The following is a 19,810-nucleotide window of genomic DNA, read 5'->3' as shown; positions in this document are numbered from 1 at the left end:
ATAATGTAATTGAATAAATTTGAATTAAAAATAAAATAATATATAATTATAAGATAATATGTTATCTGTTAGTTAACTTGAAAGTTCAACGTGGCTTATTTTACATGATTCTCTGTTTTATTTGTACTATGAATAAATCTACAAAACCTTAAACAGGTAAATTATTATCAACATGCAACTTGTTTAAAATACTAAAATTTGAAATATATTTTTTTTTTTTAATTTTAATGTTGGAGGCAATTTTTTAAATAAAAAACAACGGGGAAGGAAGGTCGCTGAAGACGCTTAAAATACTATGTATTATAATATATGATTTTTTTTTCTTTTGTAAAAAAAAAAAAAAAAAATTATTTTCAATATGAATAAAAAAGGATTGATTGCTTTTGGTCCAACATAACTAGGGGTGGATTTGGGTGGGGTTGAGCGTAAATACCCTTTGGCTTGAGTTTGGTTCACATAAAAAATAGTTTGATTTGAATTTAATTCGAGTTTATCATGCCAAAATTAAATCTAATTCAAGTTCAGTTTAGATGAAAAATGACTCAATTCAATTTAATTTGAGTTTCAAATTCAAAGCTTGATTCGGTTCGAATTAATAATTTGAATTGATAGCTTGAATCTATGATTCAGATTTATGGCTCGAATTAATAGTTCATTAATAAAACGACATCGTTTTATCCAAATAATATTCAAAATTTTTTATTCAAGCCGAATCGAGCCATGAATTCAAATTGCTAATTCGAACTACTAAATTTAGCTTATTCGAATCATGAATTCGAACTGAATCAATCTACCAATTTGAACTACTAATTTAAGCTACTAATTTAAGCTATGAATTTGAACTGGATTTGAACTTAACCAAGTTGAACATCATTTGGTTTGAGTTCGGTTCAAATTAAAAAATGAACTGAATCAACTTTTGAGAAAGAGCCAATTTGGATCATATCCATGCCTAAATATAACAATCCGAATTAGATAAGATTTCTAGTTAAAAAAAAAAAAATCTCTAAAAACAAGCAATATGATTTACATAACATTTGTATATTCCCATCATATCATTCTCATTGCTTATATAATTGATGTATTATAAACACGTTAGCCAATGAGTAGACAGCTTGCATAGTTTTGAAGCTTAATTTTGTAATGGGATTCAAATTAAAAAAATAATAATAATAAAGCTTGACTTTCCATGCACTCGTTCCTTCCCACTGGTCATCAATCAGAAAGCAAAAAGTCTCCATGACACATGCATCCCACCGTCTATTTGAGTTTGTATTCACATATATTAATTATATAAAAACTTGCACATTTTCTTCAAGTCAACCCATGTTTTAATTCCTATTAGATTTTGATTTAAATTAAATTTATTTGAGCTTAAGAGAAAACTTGGTTTACGTAAATTCAAATATGGGAGTTAAATATTTTTTAACTCAAACTCTTTAGAGATATTCAACTGACTAAGTTTACAAATTTAAAAATTTTTTATATAGATCGATTAAAACAATATTGTTTTCATTAATAAGTATCAAAATAATATTATTTTAATCATTTTTTATTCGACTACAGTACTGAACTAAACTCAATTTTTAGTTTAGACTTGACTTTTTTTCAAACAAGTCAAACTCAAATAATTTTGAGATAAATTCAACAAGTTCACGGTTGGCTCTATTCAAATCCAGTCCTAACTCTTATAATAAATGGATTAGAACGTTGAATACGTGTAAGTCTTAAATTGAAATGAACATATTCCGTGGGCTGTTCTGGGGCCTTAAGGATTAAAGAGAAATGTATAAAGATGGTAGATAATATTGTCAAAGCGATGGGACACTATCTGATGGCAAAGGAAGTCGTGTCCAACACTTACAGAGAGCACATTAAAATAAATTAAATTAGACCCCAGCACAAAAATACATACAGAATCTTCATTGTTCAAAAAGCACTAATCTCCCTGTTCCCTAAGTCAAAGGTTGAGCCCTTTGTTGAAGAAAGAAAGAAGAAATTTCCCTCTACATTTCGGCCATTGTTTTCAACTTCTTCGTTCACATCACCTCTCAGCTTTCTATCAATTTTTTTTTTCTTTTATAAATTTAAATATAAGATTAAATCTGAGTGTGTTTGATGATTGATCAAACTTGTTACCTTGGGATTGGATACAGCTTCATGAAAATAATACAAACAAAATGTTATTAATTTTCCAAAAAAATTAAAAATGTTTAATCTTTCTTACATTTTAGAAATTATGGTTCGCCATGTAAAAGTATAAACAGACTTTCGTATGGGTTTTTTCTTTATATTCTTTTCAAAATTAATTCAAAAAACCATGTCTAACATGATCATCAAGTTATTAGAGTGAATTTGACGTTTACAGAAATATAGAAAATGAATAAACGAAAAATGGAATTAAATAAGGAATTCGAGGTGGCACATGGTAGGAAGCAGAAACTGTTGTAGTTGAATATCTTTGGAAGAAAATCAGAATATTTTAGAGAAGAAACTGACTTTGTACCTGTTTGAATTAATAAAATTAGGTATTGGTCAGTTGACTGTGTTTATTTCTATTAAAATTTGACCGTGAAAATGTATTGGGAAGATACATAAATGTAGGTTTAGTTAATTAATCACTTTTTTAAAGAATCACTCACACATGGGAATGATAACTCGGTTTATGAAATCAAGTTTTTTGTTTATCTCTCTCTAAATGAGGTGAAGATTCCCTGTAAAAATAGAAACAGAGATGACTAAAATATTTATAATTTGAGATATAGATAAATATATCTTTGACTTGTTTTTTTCTTAATTTGAAATATTTATGATTTGTCTCCTCTTTGATTTGTTCTGTCTCTTACATATTGAATTATTTTAAAAATTTTGAATTATTATAAATATGTCTTAATAGATAATAAATATTTTATCAATTTTCTAAATGGAGATAGAGAAGAAAAAGTGTAAGAAATTTTCTTCACAAGAAAGGAAAAGAGAAATGGGAGAGAAATTTTTTCTACGAAAAGAAAATGAGGATTTTTCATCATCCTTGCATCAAAGAGAAGGCGAAAAAGGAAAACAAAAATCTATTGGAAGGAGTTTACATATTAAAATTTTAAGATATTTGACCCCTTTTGTCTTGATGTCATCTTTACTCACACATTGCTAAGGTTGCATAGACATGTGAGTTCAGGAGTTTACATGGAGCATTTTAAGATATTGGAGATAAGGACAATGAAGTGTCATACGCCGTCTCTTTTTGTTAATCTGAATGACATTTCGTCATCTAGATCTAGATGAAGAATGATCGTCTTTCGTCAGAGAAGACATTCTCTTTTTTCTGATTGTCGGCTTATTTCCTAAGTCATCAAAGATGAAACTTGAAAAGAGAGAAAGTAAATTTTTTAAAATTTAATCATGAGGGATAAATGTGAGTTTTCTAAACTAAGAGAATAAATGATATAAATTTTTTAGATTTTAAGGTTTATAGATAAAATAACGATTTTACCTTTATTTCTAACTAAAAATTTGGATGACAGTTAGTCTATAGATGGGTATTTAGGTTTCTCATCTACTGTATAGATATGATTTTGAATTTCGATTAAAACTTGAATGGAAAATTGTCCTTTTCCCTTAATTACACTGCAAAAAAATATCAAAGCTTAGTCTTTTGTTTCAACAATTATTTTTTCATAGAATCTGTTACAACTTATCTATAGCCAACCAGTAGAAAACTGTTATACGGTACTTCTACTTGAGGCCTATGCCTTAATAAGTTCAAAATACCAATTTATAATTAGATAATTTCTATCAGGTCCTCATCAAAAGAAAGGAAAGACTCTTCAGGCTGAGATAAGCAGCAAACTTCTGCTAAAAGACAAATCTTTACATATATTCTCCTATCTTATCTTAATAATAACCAACAAGAAAATATTTTCACATTCTTAACTGAGATATTTCTTATATTAATTTAATTGAAATAGAAATACATGAGTGAAATTTCCAAAGGATTAAGGATCCTATATTATTCTAATTTGAATAATGACTTTCTATTAATAGTTTTATAATTATGAAAGATTATTAGAGAAAAAGACAGAGAAAAAAGAATAACTGCTAAACTATTTAAGAAATTTCTTTATAATACATAACAGTAAATAGTTATATCGTAGATGTATGTATTCAGATTATCGAATTGAATCACGTAAAAAATTATGCATCCTATTTCATTTCTTTATCTTTTCACTTTATTTGATTCTCATCATATCATAGTAAACACATCATAATCAATTTAGATGTTTCTTATCCAAGCCTATTTTGAATAAGGTTTGAAATTTAATGCATAAGTTGGTGATACGAAATTGTATCAATAATTTGGCGCCAGAGAAAGGTCCCCCACCACCCCACCCCACATTTCATCCTTAACAACATTTAAAACTCAAAACATTGGCAAGGGTAGATTACACAGAAAAACTTTGGACAATCAATCATCAGAAAATTTAGAAAATAGCTTGGAACCATTCCATTATGTGACAATCGGTCGACCTGCCCTTAAGTTTGGCTTACATAACTTTTAATTGAAAATTTTTAGTAGATTCAATTTTGGAAAAATCGTTCTTCAGTTTACAATTGATTATATAAATAAATATTGGTTAGCTTGATCTTGAAGATTTGGAGGGACTGCTTTATTAAAAAGTTATGGAGAATAAATAAATAAACATATATATATATATATATATATATATATATATATATATATATATATATATATATATATATATATATATATATATATATATATATATATATATATATATATATATATATAGAATGAGGGAAATTTCCTGACATCTATTTTCTTTTATTCACACATAACGTGTAAAGTATATAATAATGCTGTTTCTACTTAACATAATCATCTTTGACTAGGTGTGAAATTTGGGAGTGGAAACCGGGAACGGCTTGAACTCCATGTGGCACGCCTGACTCATAAAGAAAATTAAGCCGGACGACAAACTGTGCCAAATCCATGCACCACCCATGCCGCCTTCTGGAATATGTGCTGCGTCCTGCCGAGCCATTCTCGTGCCACCTGTGCAGTTGCAAAGCCCAGCCGTGCACGACTAAGTAACCCGGTATCGAGCAATATCCTCTTGTCCAGCCGAATGGTTTTGAACACCTAAGCACTGAGTGACCCCTTCTAAACAGACATCATCCTAAAACTCTAAAGTAAAGATTTCCAACAGTTTTGAATGATATCCCTACCCGCGTGAAGAGAAAAGTAAGGAATGTGAATGCTGCACGAGCGAATTTTCATGAAGTAATCTGGTCAACAGACTGAAGAAATGGTGGACAGTGTCTTGTTTAAAATAGAATGTGTTCACAAGGGAGATTCATCATAAGATACTTTCTAAAGCAATATATCTTCTGAGTATTATACCGCAAGTCATTTCTTTCTCATTATTTGACTCTTTACAAAGTTAAACAGTGGACATTTAACTTTATGATTATTGAGGAGGTTTGTGATTTAAATGTGTTTTGAAGATGTCTTTCATCAAGGACAAAAATTCTCTATTTGAATTATAATGAGATGTGTTAAAATTGCGTATTAGCTCAAAAGTTCAAAATTAGCTTGGGAAAAACACTTAACTTATTAGCAATTAATGTTACAACACTTAAAAAGCTATCAGATGTAAAGCTCACAAAAGGATATGACCCATCTCCATTAACGCAATTTCATTTGAAATTCTTCTCTTAACTCATCCTATTATCAATATGGGGTTCTTATATTTGCCTTCCACTTACTTTCTTCTCCTGGATTAATTCCATTTAAGTTCTTTTATTATTATTTCAAAATTGAAAAGATTTGTAAGTATTCTTACGTTCAACTGAAAAATCGTCATTGGAAAGAAATTTGAAAGGAATAAGGATAGATCTAAAGTACATTTGAAACAAATTCTAAAAAAGTTAATAAACTAAATTTAAACAAAAAATTTTATACTCGAATAAACAAGTTCAAAACCTGAATAAAAAAAATATATATATATATTTAAGAGGCTCGATTTAGCCTTACCTTGTCAGCATTGGGCTGATTGTACAGAAAGAGAACAAACAAAGAACAGCCACTCATGAATTGGACCATTCTGAAAAAAGCCTTCTCAAACCCTTATGCTATTATATTGTTGTAAGAAAAACCTATTCAAGTCAGAAGAATAATTTCCATGAAGATGAAAATGTTTTTGGAACTGACTGAGCCAAGTGAAGATTAAGAAGAAGAAATATATTTTAATTTCAATCAAAATCCAATCTTAATGTTTGCCTCCACACCTATGCAACTTGCTGACTTTACAAAGAAAAGGAAAAAAGATAATCCAATAATGTATTATGGGGTTGAAATTGACACGAGATCTAAAGGAATTGCCATCCTAATCTTCATCCTGATCCACAAGATGGGAACCATCCGCTTCTGAATCACAAACTTCAGGTAAGGTGATTGAATTGTTATCCAACTGATATCAATCATTTGCCGTTATAAATTTTGTTTCACTTTATTTTCTTTTTTAAAGAAAACCTTATTTGAATTAAGTCATTTTTTAAAAACTAAACTGATCACACTAATCAAGTGAAACTTCGAATTTAAATTTAATTTTGAAATATTGTCAAAGAGGGTTTAGATCTTTGTTCTCATGCTTGGAACCCTAATTTTTTTGTCACTTAAACTACATTTTGAGAGCTTGTTTCACTTTCATTAATGGTAATAGAAATTCAGTCTTTTGTAAATAGGACGATTCCTGTTACCATGACTGCATGCTTCTGTGTTTTTGTCAAGCATTGAGGTCCTGAGGTCTACCTGTATGGAAGAAAATAGCAGACGGACCTAAGTCATGCCTGCTGACACCTTAAGTAACGTTTTTATGATATCATGTCTCCGTCACTACTTCAAATAATAAATTTAAAAACTATTCTCTTCTTTCTATTTGTAACTTGTGCACTTTATAAAATCGGCTTTATTGCTTCTCTATATACAAATGGAACTATAATTTTTAATTGCTTTCATTATAGGTCTTTGGAGCAAGTCAAGAAAGAATGAAGAAGAAGAATAATATAAAGAGGCAGAACTCGCCCATATTTATGAAAAGGGAAAATACTTAACCCCCACTTCCTTCAGGTGGGAGCTAAAGAAGAAAACTAAATGTAGCTAGAATCCTAATGTTGACTTTTTTAAAATTTCTGCTGCTCAAGTAAAAATGATAATCAAATTCATCAATGGAAGGAAGTAGGCATTGGACGTGAAAATCAACTAATGCAAGGAAGAAGTGATTTTATAGAAAATTATTTATATCGAATTGGATCTTCTAATAATTAAAAAGCATAAGAAATATTTTATAATCTGAAAAAAAAAAAAGTTTTTACCCTGATCGAAAAATTCTATAAATTAAAATACACAGATAATTTTGGTTATTGAAATGGCGTTTAATGTTTGTCGATTCTCTAAAATCAACTGTCCTAGGAAGTATAGTGTTTATGTGAGTCATCCCAAGTGATTCTGTATAATACTTTGGTATCCTTTTTCGGAAATTAAATTGACTTTTTTTTTACTATTAATGGTTATATATGCATAAAGATAAAATTACATGATGTAAAAGTAAAAAAATTCCAAACGTTGGTTAATAATAATTATGTATAAAGTGAGTAAATGATTATCCAATGATAATTTAAGAATGAACGTGACAGGATCAATAACAATAGCCCAACATATTTTATAGATCCTCTCTTTTCATAATCTTAATTAACACAAAAACGATATCACTTTATTTATTAAAAATTATCATTTAAAAAAGTTTCAAAAGAGAAAGATCAATAATTACATCCAGTAAAATTCAATAGTTCCGTTGATTCAAAAAGCATAACACAATATGTATTTCCATAATCCTAAAAGATTTTAATTCAAATTCTATGATTTGTGCATTATCCTAGGATTTATTTTCATGTAAATTAATCTTAAATGTCATACGAGAGCTTAAGTGTATTAGCTTATAGAATATGAAATTTTGAAAACGTAATTAGAATTTTTATTGAAATTAGAGTTTGATTTAATTTTGATTTTAGTGTTTTTTTTCTTGATAAATTAAACCTCGTAATTACTGAACAAAAATTCCTAATTTTGGTGTTTTAAGATTAAAATTCAGTCTACACAATAATTTTCAAAGTTGATCGAGCCTTTAGTTGTCGTAGTCTATGACTTTTCCCATTCAACTGTGATTTTGCTACATGAATTTAGGCAGTAACATCTCCTCGGTTGCTACTAGTATGAGTCGTGTGATCACTCCCATTTTATCAGCCACAACCATCATGTAGGTTTACAATTCTTTCATGATTTACTATAAATCCAAACGGTGACATCAGTAGAGTAGCTGCCGACATGAGGTGTCTGGTGACTCCCTTCATTCCCTCCTCGCCTGAGGCCAATCAAATAAAGGAAAATGGGAAAATGATGTCGTCGAATCTGTGATTAGGATTTGAAGATTGCTGGTCAAAATCTAGTATTAAGAAAATATGACACAAGATATTCTTATAACCATAGAAGATTTTGGTTTAGTATTTTATAATCTATGTGATAATTCTTGAAATTTATTTTGTTCATATAAAGTAATCTTAAATGTAAATTCTTTTATTCCAACTTTGTTTTTTTAATTTATATTTTTAATATTATTTCTCCCTTACTTTATAATTGCGGCTATGTTACCTTCCCAAATCGAAACAACCATAAGTTGACCTAATATAATCAAGCATGAGTAGATGAATGAAAAGTCAATTGTCATGTGTATATAAATGTTCATTCAAATTGCCAGCTCGATGGCATTTATACATCATCATGATAAAATTTGTTGCAGAAAAACATTATGCCTATGTTATGGATCACATTTTAGAGTAAAGGTTGCATGCTTACACATTTTTACACGCAGAAAGACAACTCGATTATGGGTTTTTTCCATTAATGCTAACTGGTTTTTATTAAATAAACGTTTTAATAAGATTAAAAATGGAGATCATTCCATTTTCTAAACTAGAAGAGTCTGTTGAACTACCAACAGACAGATACCATTAATAGATCTAATGTAATCAGAATTTAGCGCCGCTATTTATATGTACTGTTTTAATTCATGATTTTAATTATTTACACATGCATGTGACTTAATCATATATATATATATGTATCCTTTGTTTTAAGAGATAAAGAAGATTAACTAAAGTCAATCGATTTGTTACGTGGGCAAATAATTGACAGAGTTGACACCATATCAACTCCGCTCTTCTGAAAAGTCTAAACGTGCCAGAAAAAAAAATCGTTTGTTGGCAATAGAAAATATTGCATTTCATATGGAAGGGTATGCACAAAAGAGTAGTTACATACAAATATCAAAATATATACAAGGTACGAATGTCAATTAATTGTTGAAATTATGATTCGATTAATTGCTAGAATTATGATTTGATCGATTTGAGGTTATTATACTATTATCGCTCATCTTTTATTTTTTTTAATTTCTTATTATATTTTATATAAATTTCAACATAAATTAGACAAAGTTTCCATTTTATAATATTGTCCGTAATAATTAAATATTTAAACCTAGATTCAATGTTTGAAATAATTTCTACGCGGTAGTATTATGAGTATTTTGACAGATACGAGCATCAGCTTTGATAAAGCAAGGTTATTGATGAGTCATCCAGTAAGTTGGTTGGTTTTTCATCATATTCAGCTAGCTAATCATCTACTGGAAACAGAAGTTAAGATATATAGACCTCAATCATATAGAATTTGAAATTTCACTGCTTAAAGTCAAGAAACAAGCACATAAATCAAATTTTGGGACCCCTGGATCATTAGCAAATTAGGGTTTTTTTAGCATTTTTTTTATCAGCAAGAAAGTTAGACTGCCAAATTGAGAAATCTAATCAGATACCTGCGTGGAGCATCACCAAATACATTCATCTTGTGCTCTCAGTTTTTGGTTATTGATTTATATATTAAGATGCTTAATTTCCCTATAACCCAAGTTACGTCCCCCCCTTACACTATGTATAGGCCTTAAATTGGCAAAATATTCTGGTTCTTACTTACAGTAAAACCCGAATCAAATCTATTTTATCAAAGCCAAAAAGAAGCCGACAAATCCAATAACCTAAGCATGGAATCAATAGACTTCAATTTGAATTTGACCATTTTCTATATTATATGTTACGTAATGGGTTGTGGTTTCTTATAAAAATAAAAATAAAACTTTATGCTTATGTTTATATTGCTGCCTGTACACTTCATTAAGAGGAAATAATTAAACAAAAGAACACCAACTAGAGAAGAAAGATTGCCTTTTAGGATTATTTTTATATTAAATATTCAAATAAATTATAAAATTTTATTTATATAATCAAATATAGTAATATTTGATTGGAAAATTTTGAAGTGAAAAAAAATAATAATTACATCACTCAATCATAAATTATTATTATAGTTTATATAAATAAACTTTCGTAATTTATTCGTACATGTAATTTTTTATTCACAAAGCCTCCAGCGGGTAAATGAAGCAAGTGAGATAATAACTTCATAAATTATTGGCTCTTGTATTGTCTCTTTTGCCTTAATTAAATAAAAAATTTGTCGTAAAAGTGACATAATAGAAGACTACTTCTAAACTCGAAAGCCATCGTCCATTTTGACTTTGCCAGATACATTGGACTCGAACAAACTTCAGTCATTATAGAAACTTCTTATAAGCACGTGAGAACACTTGTCGCCCACAATTCTGCCACGTGGACCAATCCTGGATCGACGTATTGGACTTTTCCATACATATAATTGCTATTTCCAAATACACGAGCCATGCAACAGAGAGACAAATTAACATGGATCCGGAGGAGTCTAGAGGAAAGGCTGAGGAGAGTGGTGGAGAGGTGAAATACAGAGGCGTCAGGCGGAGGCCATGGGGGAAGTTTGCGGCGGAGATACGAGACTCTAACCGCCACAGCCAGCGCAGATGGCTTGGAACTTTTAACACGGCTGAGGAAGCGGCTCGAGCTTATGATAGAGCTGCTTATGCTATGAGGGGTCATTTAGCCATTCTTAATTTTCCTCATGAGTACCCTATGACAGCCGCTGGATCCAGTTCTACTCAATCTTCAACTTCATCTTCGTCTTCAACAGGTTCTTCTTCATCATCGTCAATGCGGGAACATAATGTGCCGGAGAGAGGAACAACTGAGCAAGGAAAGCAGGTTTTCGAGTTTGAATACTTTGATGATAAGTTGCTGGAGGAACTTCTAGAGCAGGGAGAGAAAAATAACAAGAAATGATGACCATCTCTGGGCCATGGAGATGGCGGCCTTGCTAGCTGAAGTTCATTTTTCCAATTTTGATTGTGTATAAAAGTTGCAGTGAAAGCTGGGTGGGTCGCATTATCTCATGGAGACCTTATTTTTACTTCATATTAATGCTGCGTAGCTCTCGCCACAGCTAGAAATGGAGATTGAATAAAGTGCTTTATAATACACATATATAATATTCAAGAGACAGGGGAGGGCTAACCCCAGTTGTGTAGCCCGACAAATGAATCAGACATTTATAAATAACTGAACTTTTTTTTTTTTGGGGGGGATAAGTTAAACAACTGAACTTGATGATTGGCTGGCTAAACGACATTGAGAAGAAGCTCTAGACTTTTCCAGTAGCTTGTCATTACTTGTGGTTCTGGGCAATGCAGTTTCAAGTAAATATTTTAACTTTTAACAAGCTTTGAGCCACCAATTGTCTTTGTCTGGTACTTTAGAGGCAACTGACTCTGGCTCTGGCTCTGCCTCCTGGTTCTAAGGTATATACTATGAAACTGTCAAATCAAGATTCTTCAGAATCACGGCAAAGCTGGTTAGATGAATAGCAAATTGATGGCTCTGTTTTGGAATATTTCAAGAATGGTTATGGGCATTTTTGACAATGATTCATCCTACCTGTCTTTCATTACTGTCTGATCTGACTGATTTTTCATTTGATTTGATTCATTTGAAGCTTAAGCCAACGGCTAAAATACTGAAAGAAAACCAGCTTCGGCTATTAGCCTGATGATAGAGGTAGTGTGATTTAGGGAAGCAGGTGGTGGCAGCTGCTTCAGGCGGTTGTCAGGCTTACAAAATTAAGGACAGAAATAATAGATTAGAAAAATAGAGTAAAACAGGAAGATCTGAGGGGAAGAAGTGCTTGTCTAACCTAATGACTTTGTGTTCAGATATTAAATCCAAAATTTTATCGGTTCAATATAATTAATTTGATTTTAATAAAACAATTCATTCAAATAAGATTTCTCTCTGAAAAAAAAAATAACCAAGTTAATAGAAATTAACAATTAAATTTATAAAAAAAACCCTAAATAAATATTAATTTATATAAATAATTAATGTAACAATAGAAAAATTGTGCCACGTTAATTTGTATATGTATTAACTCATTTTTTAGTTCAAGGCATATTTCCCTCGTCATCACACATGTATTATTCCATTTGTTGGGGGGCATAATTTGAGAAAAATGGCTAGGCTGAGCTAAATGAGATCAATTGGGTAAACTTACAAAGAATTGTAAAGGTTGAAGTAGTTTTAAGTATGGAGAAATGAGGTTTAGACGTGTGACCAGAAAAGTCCAACTAAAAAGAGATTAGGGCTTAAAAAACATGTTTATAAGCAAAGTGTGTATATATGACAAATTATTTTTTGAAGTTTTCCTTCAATGTCTAAGGAGGCATACCATCGTAAAATTAATGTAATACAATCTCTTATTCACGTGTAGGTTATCACAAAGACAGATTATTTAAAAAATTACTATAATTATAAAAAAAAAATATATTATTACGTTTATTAAAACTTTGTTGAATTTAGTGTGATGTAATCAAAGAATGTTAAGATATTATTTTATTAAAATATATTTGATATAATTATTTTAAAATATTTTTTATGATACTTGTTATATTAATTGAAAATAAGAATATTTTTGTCTAAAAAATTAATAAATAAGAGTAGAATTATAATAAAATCAAGATTATTTTATTAATCTCTTAATAAATAAGGTGAACATGATAATCATATTATCTCTTATATTATCTATCATATTATCACTAATAATAGAGATTATCGAAATTTTTTATTACTTAAGAAAACAAACAAAATAATTTCAATAATAAAATATGGATTTGCAATTTTTATAATTAATAAGAAAGAAAAGAAAAATTCAGTATATCTTTTATTTTATAGAAAGGAAAATTTCCCATTTTCTCAATAATGTCAAATTTGTTTATTGTCACTATTCTTTTTTGAAAACTTTCCCACAAACTGTCTGATAAGTTTGTTTCATCTACCCTAATTAATAAACGAGTTTTTTCAAGAAAATAATTTTAATATTTGTATATGTATACAAGTATGAAAAATGTTTTGCTATACTGTTGAATTCTTTGCTATAGTATTTTACTATATACTATTTTCATTTATAAATTGAACCAGGATTAGAGAGCGTAAAAAAAATTATTCAAAATTAAATTGAACTATAAAAAATGATAGTTTGGTTTGAATAAAAAAATTAAAAGAAAAAAATTATAATTTAGCTTCCGATGTAATTAATTTTAAATTGAATCAAACCGTTAAAATAATTATTTAGTTTACTCTTTTCCACTATTTATAAAATATTCCATTTTTATTTCTAATAAAAAGTATAAGCATATTTGAAATTCATATATCTATCAAAGAATTTATTGATATTACAGCTCGAAATACACTTTCCTTTTGCAAAATCTTCAATCATAGATATTCGAGCCCATCATAATTTTTATTCGTCTCTCATTAAAATAGTTAGATTGCTTACCATGGTGGTTTTTTAAATGTTCCAATAATATAAAAGAAAATTAATTATAATAATAAGATGCTATTTTAGAAAAAAGTTACTTAATAATTTTTTTCTTTTCATGATTTAAAATCAAATTTCTCCTTATTTTTTAAACATGAATAACCTATCAAATATTTACAATACCAAAGTAAAAATTATGTTTGGACCATCAATTCGATGATTAATTAAATTATGTTAAAGCATAACATATTATATTAATACTTAGATAACTAAATGATATAACAACCTCTCATTATTTATTATCGTCATCTTCCTTACTAACATTTTGTTGTCTAAATAAAATCTAATTTATAACCATATACTTTATTTATCATATTTTTATAAATTTTACTTATGTTAAAAATCATTTTCAATTAATGTTGAATTACTTAGTCTTATATATACAAATTTATGCATGAATGATAATATATTATTATATAATTAAATATTATTTTCAAATTTAATAATATTTTGATTTTTCAAATATTATAGTTTATGTACCATATCTATGTTTTTTTATACATCCAAACTCAATTAAATCATAAATTTTCAAATCGGTTTGGTTTGAAACTCAAAATAATCTGATTACTATGCCTAATCACTTGTTTAGTTTGGCTTGAATTTTTATTTTAACCCTATCAAATCGTACTGTATGTACCTCAAATCAAATTAGAAGTATATAAGTTTACAGTCTCATTCGTTATATAAAACTAAAATGGCATATTTTATATATATATTTATTTATATCGACACATCCCGCTATTATATTATTACAAGTATTATTGACACAATTCCATATTGTGATATTCATTAAGCCGTCGTTTATTTCATTTAAACCTTTTTTGCATGGTTAACCATTATGTGTTTTCACAAAAGTTATTATCAAATTATATTGAATTTATCAAAGAAATTAAGTACACATGGATGATATCAAAGAAACTAAGTACACATTGTTGCTTAGATGATATGATTAAAACATTTTAGCTCATGTTGTCCATGTTTGATAATAATAATAAAAATGATATGTGATGTACGATCGCATTTAAATATCATGTACCTTATTTCAGATGATGTGATTGCCGGGCTATTAAGCGTACTATAAAGATAAATAATATTACTACGTACAAAAAGTTAGAGATTAAATATCGCATTTCATATATGACAATTGATCTACCAATGTAATTTTTTTTTTAACAACTAATAAGGTATTATTAAATTACCCTTAAATGATGGCTTAATGGATTAAAAAAAAGAGATTTTATATATAAGTAATATAGTTCAAATTTTTTCTGATAATATTTTAATATCAAATTTTTTATTAACATAATTCAATGATTGTAAGGTTAATTATTAAACCTAAGATTTAACCTTTTCAATGTAATTAGTTTTGTTTTGAAAGAATAATTCGATTTAGATAAAGTTTCTTGTTTAAAAAAAGATATTCTTAAATTAACACATAAACTAAGTTACAAATTTAATTCTACTTTGAAAGAATAGTTCGATTTAGATAAAGTTTCTTGTTAAAAAAAAGATATTGTTAAATTAACACATAGACTAAGTTACAAATTTAACGTCTCTACTATATATATTGTTAAAAAAATTATGACTTTCGACTTATTGTAACAAGCATCTATTACATGTTATTAACACTAGATCAAATAGATTGGCTTGACCGATTCAATCAAACTTGTCCACGGACCTGTCCAATTACATATAAAAATGAGTTTAGTTGTCTTGTGTATATGCATTTATAAAGAAACGAAAAGAAAAGTGCTGGTGGTGGATAGCATTAAAATATCAAGGCTAGCTAATTGGTTGAGAGTTAGATAGTTGTCATTGAGAGGGTATTTGATTTAGATAATATTTTATTATCAAAATTAAAATATTATTTTAATATTATTTAGAAAATTATTAGATATAAATAGTTATTATATTTGATAAAATGATTACTATATTTGATAAAATTTGATAGATATAAATAATTATTGTGTTTGATTTGAGATAATAAAATAATATCAATATATTATTTTACTTAAATATCTTTGGGTATAATCATTCTTAAATATTGTTTATATTACTTATTACATTTAGGGTTAGATTCGAGCTGAACCGAGCTTGAGTTTTTAACTATTTCGTTATCAAAACGACGTCGTTTTAATACATATTAGTCAAAATGATGTCGTTTTATATCAAAATTTTTAATTGAAAAATTTGGCAAGTAGCTCGAGCTTGATCGAGCTTATATAGGGCCGGCTCATTTCGAGCTTGTTCAAACTGAGCTTGAGCTCAGCTCAAATAGATTTGGCTAGAATCCAACCCTAATTATATTAATTAAAAATGAGGTTATTTTTGTTATAAAAAATTAATTAATAATAATATAATTATAATCAAAATCAAAATATCTTAGTAATATTTTAATATCTAGGATAAAAGTGATAATCAGATTACCATTTACATTACCTACTACATCACCATTGTTAATAAAATATTATTATAATTTTTTATTATTAATAAACCAAACAAGATCATATAAATAATAAAATATAGGTTACCAAAATAATCTTTATTTACTAAGAACTAAATGGCCTTTGAAGGTAAACAAATATTAATGAGAGAGAAGAGTTGTTTTTTAAAGTAAACAAATATTAATTAAAGAGAGAAGAGTTGAATTGAATTGGTTTTGGTGGGGTAAAACAAGTGAATTACCTATACAAGTATTTCTAATAGGAGAAAGTACATCAAATATTTTTTGTTTAAATATATGTTTAAAAAATTTGATAATATTTAGAAAACACAAAATAATTTAATAATTAAACTGATTGACCCAAAAACTAATAAGATAATCTATTTAATTACCGATCCAATTTTAAAAATATTGATCTATTATACTCATCTTAATGCCCATTTGTTGTGCTTCCTTTTTGCAATTTGCAGCGGAATACTAGGAGAGGAGATTTGAAAGATAATACTTTGATGCCATTATAATCAAGAATCCTCTTCTTTTACACCTTTTTCATAAAGAGTTACTGGACATGCAATCTTGAAAGTATATGTGGGAATAGTTACAATTTCTATATTAGGGTAAACATATATTCAAACCAAATCAATGAAAATTCCAATCTTTATTCTTATCAAAGGATTTATCCAAATGAGCATTTTGGACAGTTATCAGCTTAATTAAACTAAATTATTAGATATAAGAACATGGTTTTACCTCTAAGCAGGAAGGTTGATTTAATCATCAATTTTGTGATATGCCTGAATTCCCATGATTCCCTTTGATTTTCTTCCTACGAAAAGAGCTGAAACGCAATTTGAAAGCAGTTTAAGCCCTCGTAGATTACTTCTCTCAAACCTCAGTCTTCCATTTTCGCTTCAGAAAGGCCATGCCAGCATTCCCTGCTGATGCATTCAGATTACTACACAACTTTGTTCCATTTTGTGCAACAACCACACACATTCTGTATCACATGGTTTAATCAAGAGTTTTACTTTCTGCTTCAAAGTTACAAATGTCATCTTTAATGGGAAATTTAGTTGTACGTTCATGTTCTTATATATCTTGATGTATATATAACATGGAGTTAGATAACACAGAATACAAGAATTTGATTGTATTAAACACATAGAAACCTAGCTACTCGATGGGCGCATCGTTTTGATGCTTTTATTCAACTGATATATGTATACCTTTAGAGCATATTTTTAGAGCACTTTATATGAAATTGAAAGCTTTTATTATAAAAATGCCAACAAACTCACCTTAGGTTACTCTTTAGAGCATTATATTTCTTAATTCACCTCTCCCATTATACATTGTTTAGTTAAGTACTTTGTGTTGAGGAATTACAAGAAACTCCAGTATTTAAGCAAATGTATCAGTACCAAGCCAACAAAATTCAATCTCTATTTCGCTTCTTCTTTTCTTCTTCTGACTCAAGCATCTCCTCCAACACCTTATCGTCCAAATACTCGAACTCAAAAACTGTTTTTTGTTGCCCAATTGAAGAAGTTCCCCTCTCAAAACCCTCACTAGGTCGAAAACTAGAGGATGAAGAAGCAGAAGATGATGATGATGATGGAAATATAACAGATGATAAAGGACGAAGAGGACCAAAACCCATTACTTGAGAATAATAATCATTAGGGAAGTTGAGAATAGCAAGATGACCTCTGAGATTAAACGCTGCACGATCATAAGCACGAGCAGCCTCCTCGGCCGTGTCGAATGTCCCCAGCCACAACCGTGCACCTTGCCTCGAAGGGTCTCTAATCTCTGCAGCAAACTTTCCCCAAGGCCTTCTTCGAACTCCTCGATATCGAACTTCTTTATTTCTTCTCTCTTCTTTGCCTTTGTCTCCTAGGTGCTCCATAGACAAATTTTAAGCTTAACCTAGCTTAGGGTTTTTTTTCGATTTTATAGTTATAGTTTCAAACTTGGTTGCTTTAGCAATTCTAATCGATGAAAAGTTTAGTCAGATCTGACGGTGGATATTACTTCTTCAATGAAGGTTCTTAGTAGCAGTATAAGATTTGGATTGTTCGACCTTTCCTATGACATAATTGATCAAAAACGACGAATGGATATCTTTTTCTTGATAAGAATTTTCTTTTTTTCAATATTCATGATAAGAATTCTTTTTTCTGGTTCGGATTCTTTTTAATTTTGGTACAAATGGGAGAATAAAATGGATTTTGTTGCTAGTATTTTTTGTCAACAGTTACATGATTTGGTCTTAGAGATAGTCAAGTAAAGGAGCATCCATGGATACCCAAATCATCTGGGGGCCAGGGAAGAATTCCTTTGCTGGAAAATCAATTCAATGGGAATCTCACTATTATTTTCTATGGATTTGAAAAACAAACATTATTATTGAGAAAATTATGCAATGAAGATAACTAGAATGCTGTGCAATAAAATCTTAACATAGCATTATTTGGTCGTTAATAGGAAAGATATTAATTGGTTTAAGTTTTAATTGACTATAAATTTTTAAGTTACCAATAAGATACTTATTTTGATCTTTTATCATATTTATTATTTCAAAAAAAAAAAAAAAAAGCCCTTAAAACATATTCGACAATGAACATTAAAAAACATATAAAAATGTTAAATCTTTTTGAAAAAAATGTCTAAAATAATTGAAAATTACACTTTGGCAAAGTCTACTTATTTTTCAAAACTAAAGTATAGCATTTTGATGATAATAAGCCTACCAACGTGTTAGCGAATTGGCACATGGCTTGAAGAGTCCAAATGTCCAATTAATCTGAAAATAAATTTTGCAATCTTCCAAGCATGCCAATAATGGAGGCTCAATTTGTTCCCATGTTAAAACCCCAAAGTGCGTTTTAATGTTCGAGGGAAAATACAATAGATTGGATAAAAGCCCTCTTTTTGTTTTTTTAGTAATATTGTAGGTTTTTCTTTGAAGTTAACAAATAAATATATATTTACGTGTGTTAATACGTAAGTGATATTATTTTATTTTTAATTTAAAATTATCTAATCATATGATGATACACATTAAATATGTATTTATATGCGCACTCAAAACGAATATACACAATTTTATTAATTTTTTTAACATTTGATTTATGAAAAAATGCAAAACTATTGTGATTTTATGATTTTTCACAAAAAATAACAACTAAAAGAATATATTATATTATCCGCAAATCACAATAAAATTATTAGAGAAATCAAGTAGTTGTATTTGTGAAATCTTGCATCTGATTTTTATTCTTTGAAGGGAAAAATTATAACGAGAATACCATAAGGAATATAATCCCTTATTGAGAAATGAAGTTTATCCATAAAAATTATTAATTGAAACTAATTCCCGCAAGGTGTGTTAATCTTGTATTAATCTTCTTAATTACATAATATTTTAATTTAAAATC

The 19,810-nt window shown here is 28.6% G+C and overlaps 2 protein-coding genes across 2 annotated transcripts; one reads left to right on the top strand and one right to left on the bottom strand.

The window, feature by feature from the left end:
- Nucleotides 1-10,876: 10,876 nt before the first annotated feature.
- On the top strand, nucleotides 10,877-11,631 carry LOC123212311 (ethylene-responsive transcription factor ERF096-like). The gene has a single exon (XM_044631399.1). It carries the CDS (start codon nucleotides 10,894-10,896, stop codon nucleotides 11,338-11,340), a length of 447 nt encoding a protein of 148 aa, XP_044487334.1. The 5' UTR covers nucleotides 10,877-10,893; the 3' UTR covers nucleotides 11,341-11,631.
- A 5,996-nt stretch (nucleotides 11,632-17,627) lies between these two features.
- LOC123212310 (ethylene-responsive transcription factor ERF098-like) lies at nucleotides 17,628-18,279 on the bottom strand. The gene has a single exon (XM_044631398.1). It carries the CDS (start codon nucleotides 18,277-18,279, stop codon nucleotides 17,806-17,808), a length of 474 nt encoding a protein of 157 aa, XP_044487333.1. The 3' UTR covers nucleotides 17,628-17,805.
- Nucleotides 18,280-19,810: the final 1,531 nt, after the last annotated feature.

Source organism: Mangifera indica, chromosome 3 (assembly GCF_011075055.1).
Source record: "Mangifera indica cultivar Alphonso chromosome 3, CATAS_Mindica_2.1, whole genome shotgun sequence".
Classification (NCBI taxonomy): domain Eukaryota; kingdom Viridiplantae; phylum Streptophyta; class Magnoliopsida; order Sapindales; family Anacardiaceae; genus Mangifera; species Mangifera indica.
Note: the sequence above shows the minus strand (reverse complement) of the source record. Positions and strands in the feature narration are given on the sequence as shown.

Bases quoted from the DNA above. Each gene is read 5' to 3' on its own strand.
- LOC123212311 (XM_044631399.1), top strand. From the start codon at position 10,894: ATGGATCCGGAGGAGTCTAGAGGAAAGGCTGAGGAGAGTGGTGGAGAG.
- LOC123212310 (XM_044631398.1), bottom strand. From the start codon at position 18,279: ATGGAGCACCTAGGAGACAAAGGCAAAGAAGAGAGAAGAAATAAAGAA.